The sequence below is a fragment of the Garra rufa genome, unplaced genomic scaffold (assembly GCF_049309525.1).
Source record: "Garra rufa unplaced genomic scaffold, GarRuf1.0 hap1_unplaced_331, whole genome shotgun sequence".
NCBI classification, from domain to species: domain Eukaryota; kingdom Metazoa; phylum Chordata; class Actinopteri; order Cypriniformes; family Cyprinidae; genus Garra; species Garra rufa.
The window spans coordinates 1-3,940 of NW_027394599.1; the positions used below are offsets into that span (position 1 = coordinate 1).

Here is a 3,940-nt window from a genome sequence, read left to right on the forward strand (position 1 = left end):
TGACTTGTTTTTTCTGAAAACAAGACAATTTTTACTCGTCTACAAAATCCTTCTTAATTTTAATAATTTTTTAGATTTTTTGGCCGGAAACAAGCCAAAAAATCTAAGTAAGAAAAACACAAAAATGAAAGTTCTGTCATTAATTTCTCATCTTCATGTCTTTCCAAAACCATAAGTACTTTCTTTGGAAGATATCTTTGGATATTCATGAAATCTGTGAGCTTTCTGACATAAAATTATGGTGAACCAGAGATGTCACATGGACTATTTTAAAAATCCTCACTACCTTTCTGCGCCTTGAATGTGTCAGTTGCCTTGCTGTCTATGCAGGGTTAGAAATCTCTCAGATTTCATCAAAAATATCTTAATTTCTGTTCCAAAGATGAACGAAGGTCTTACAGGTTTAGAATGACATGGGAGTAAGTAATTAATGACAGAATTTAAATTTTTGTGTGAACTATCCGTTAAACCATGTATGCGACAGCAGAAAAAAAAGGGAAAAAACAATCATGGTTAATTATGTTGGGGGTATTTATGTTTTGCAAGTATGCATTGGTGGCTTGAAAAATTAAATGAAAAACAAAACAATCTTGTTTGTTTATTCCAACATCCATTACAATCAATACTGGCCTGGGGATGTCCAGTCATACACAAAACCATTCATCTTCCTAATCTTTCAGTATTGAGCCCACATGAGTATTGCGCTTCTAATCTCGGATTTGCCGTAATTGTACCTTGATTGAATTTCATCAACAATGATTGTTCACTCAGAATCTGATTTTAAACTCTGGTCAGACAAAAAGAGATTTAAAGGAAATGACCTCACGCAAACTGGCTAAATCCTTTTTTTTCCTAATCTAGAAAACAAATGTAGAGCTTATTTGATTGTCCATCTGCCCACATTGTGCTGAATCATACTTGGTGTTCTCACACAGGTTGTGTATTCCAGCATAGATGTTTTCTAAAAGAATAATCCAGTCAGGGCTCCTTCACTCCTACCAAGTTTCTCTGGATCTGTCTGATGTCTCGTTGCAGCTGTTCTTTGTCCAGTTTGGCTTTGGTGTCGCCAATGTGTCTCAGAGATGCAATGGCATCATGAATCGCCTGGAACCCTGGCAAATATAATAGAGGAGATCACCTTCAGAAAGCTGTGGAAGCATTGATTCTGTGGCAGAAGTGTGTGTTAGATGTCTCATCTATAATGCATCACTCGCCTTCAGTCCGTCACAGGAATCTCAAATAGAATTTGAGAGCAAAAGTCATGTACTACTGTACAGTACGTCTTAAAGCTGGAGGTTACAATGAATGTGCTTTTCTTTGATGGGGTTGTTTATTGAGTTTGACTTGGGCTTTTGTACTGAATGCCAAAATCTGCCAATCCGTAACATTTTGAAATTGAGCAGTTGGAAGGAAATAGAGATAAACTAATAAATGTCAAATTTGTTAGGGTGGAAGATATCCAATGGGCTTGTATGTACATTAAGCTTCAAATGATACCAAAAGACTGATTTGTTTCTTCTCTCTGCCATTTGTTAGCTCTTCCAGTTTCTGTGGTATACTAAAATCCTCAAAGGCATCAGGGCTAAAGTGGAGAGACCAAGGACCCACAGGCATCCTCTTATTCTTTTGTCCTCTTCTTATAGGAAAGCAGTGAAGACTTACATTGCTTCTCTTGTTGCAATTTTCCAAGTTGTGTTTTCAGAGATATGTTGTGGTAAAAAAGCAACAGGTTGCGCCAGTAGCTCACTGAGTGCAAACATTTAACCCCATCGGAAAAATTGCACCCCCCCCCCCCATAATCCAAAATATGTATAAAATGATGTAGATTATTTAAATACTATAAATCTTTAAGGGTTTTTACTACATATTTCAGTAAGGGACATACTTTTTCATTATATTAAGCCATACACGTCTTAATACACTGGGTTCCCATTAACAAGTTGGAGTTGAGATGTTCTAAAGGGTTTATCCTATGCTTAAGGCTCACCTGATTGGTACTCCCTCCTCATCTGCTCTAGTTCTTCTCTGAAGCACTGCTCCAAAGTGTTGATCTTGCTGTTGAGTTTGTTTTCTGAGCGCTTGGTCCTGTCAGATGATCGCACCTTCTCCAGCTGTGCCTCCAACCTCTCCATATGATCAGAGAGAAGAGCCATGTTGTCCTTTAGCTTGCTTTCCACTTCAACCTGAGTACATAATTTGCACAGAGTATATACAATGGATATGACAATGTAAATGTATATTCTTGCTGCTGCCAATAGATGCACAAACATGCTGCTGTGAGCATGTAAGATATGCTGCTGCATGAATAGGCATAGATAAATAGATAAAACTTAGCAGATCTAGACAGGTGGAGCTAGGGGAGGTGGAGGTTTCTTATTTATTTATATATATATATATATATATATGTATATATATATATATATATATATATATATATATATACGAATGACCCTGGACAACAAAACCTGGCAGAAGGGTCAGTTTTTTTTTAATTAAATTCAGATTTATATATCATCTGAAAGTTGAATAAATAAGCTTTTCACTGATGTATGGTTTGTTAGGATAGGACAATATTTGTAATCTGAAATCTGAGGGTGCAAAAAAATAATTGAGAAATCGCCTTTGAAATTGTTTATACTTTTTGTTTATATTGCATAATTTATCAGTAGGCATACTCTCTAAAAAGGCTAGTCATTTGAAGTTTGAGTTTGAGACCACATACGTTATACCACTGTGCCATTTCACTATGATGTAGCTCACTTGTTATATTTTCTCAGAAAGACGCATTCACACATTTACCACTCTGTCCTGCAGCAGGGTGTGCAGCTGCTGGTTGTTCTGTGTGTGTGATTGAACTGTGGTTTTCATCTGCTCCTCTGCCCACTTCCTCAGTATCACTGTCTGCTCCTCCACCTCCCTCAGACCACTAGAGATTCTGCATAAATATACACACATACATGCCACGTTACACTACTATGTACTTAAACTTTAAATTAATCATTTGATACAATGCACTTATTGTGTACATACATATTTTTACATTGTGCTTATATTCTAAAAATACCAACATATAATTACATCTGTAATTAATTTCTGTAATTACTTTTATAAATATAGCTGCAAACTAAGATTACTGGGGTTTAAGCGCTTTAAGGCATTTAAGCACACAAATCAATTATTAAAAAAAAAACATTTTTAGTAAAACCAGGTAATTTACCATAGAATAATTATGTTTTTTAATGGTTATGACTCTTGTAGTGCCAGCTGTGATAGGGATAGTTCACCCAAAAAAAAAAAACATACACAGATTACCATTATATGACTGACAGACTGCACCGTTTTGAGTTAAAAAGTGTTCATTTGTGTTCTACTTATGACAAAGTCACCTACATCTTGGATGCCCTGGGGGTGAGCAGATAAACATCAAATTTAAATTTTTGGGTGACTTATTCTTTTAAAACTTTGCATACGTGTTTAGAATCGCCTGTCGCATGTGCTCAGCAGGTTTTGTGAAGTTTTCTTTTAGGCTTTATAGGATTTTTGGTAAATTCGGACAGGTGCCCCTTTTCTAAACGACCCTGTTATAGCTTCCCAAAGGGTATATTTTAACATTTGTTTTGATAATTATTGGCCTAGAGAGTCTAGACAATTGCACTGCAGTGTTTTGTTTTGTTTTGCAAAAAACCTTGGACTATTTTGCAAAAGTATTATTATTTTTTTTTTTAGATCTACTCAATCATTTAACAAACACTTTGATTGACAGCAGTGGTTCTAGAGGCAAAGTTGTCTGGAATGAGGAGTTCTATCGTATGATACGAAAATTGATACGAATATTGTACAGGACGTACAATCGTTTACGCCCTTGAAAAATGTGATATTGCCCCCCAGTGGCCGATTTCTTTAAATTTCTCTCAGACCTTTGGTGCCATGAGACAAACAG

General features: G+C 36.0%; 1 protein-coding gene across 1 annotated transcript; it reads right to left on the minus strand.

Annotated features, from left to right (window-relative positions):
- Positions 1-978: 978 nt before the first annotated feature.
- LOC141317104 (protein FAM81B-like) lies at positions 979-2,935 on the minus strand (the record flags this gene model as incomplete). Its single annotated transcript, XM_073832919.1, has 3 exons — positions 979-1,112; positions 1,988-2,183; positions 2,800-2,935. Coding segments are annotated over 3 exons (466 nt in total), but the record flags the coding sequence as incomplete, so codon positions are not given.
- Between the last annotated feature and the right edge of the window lie 1,005 nt (positions 2,936-3,940).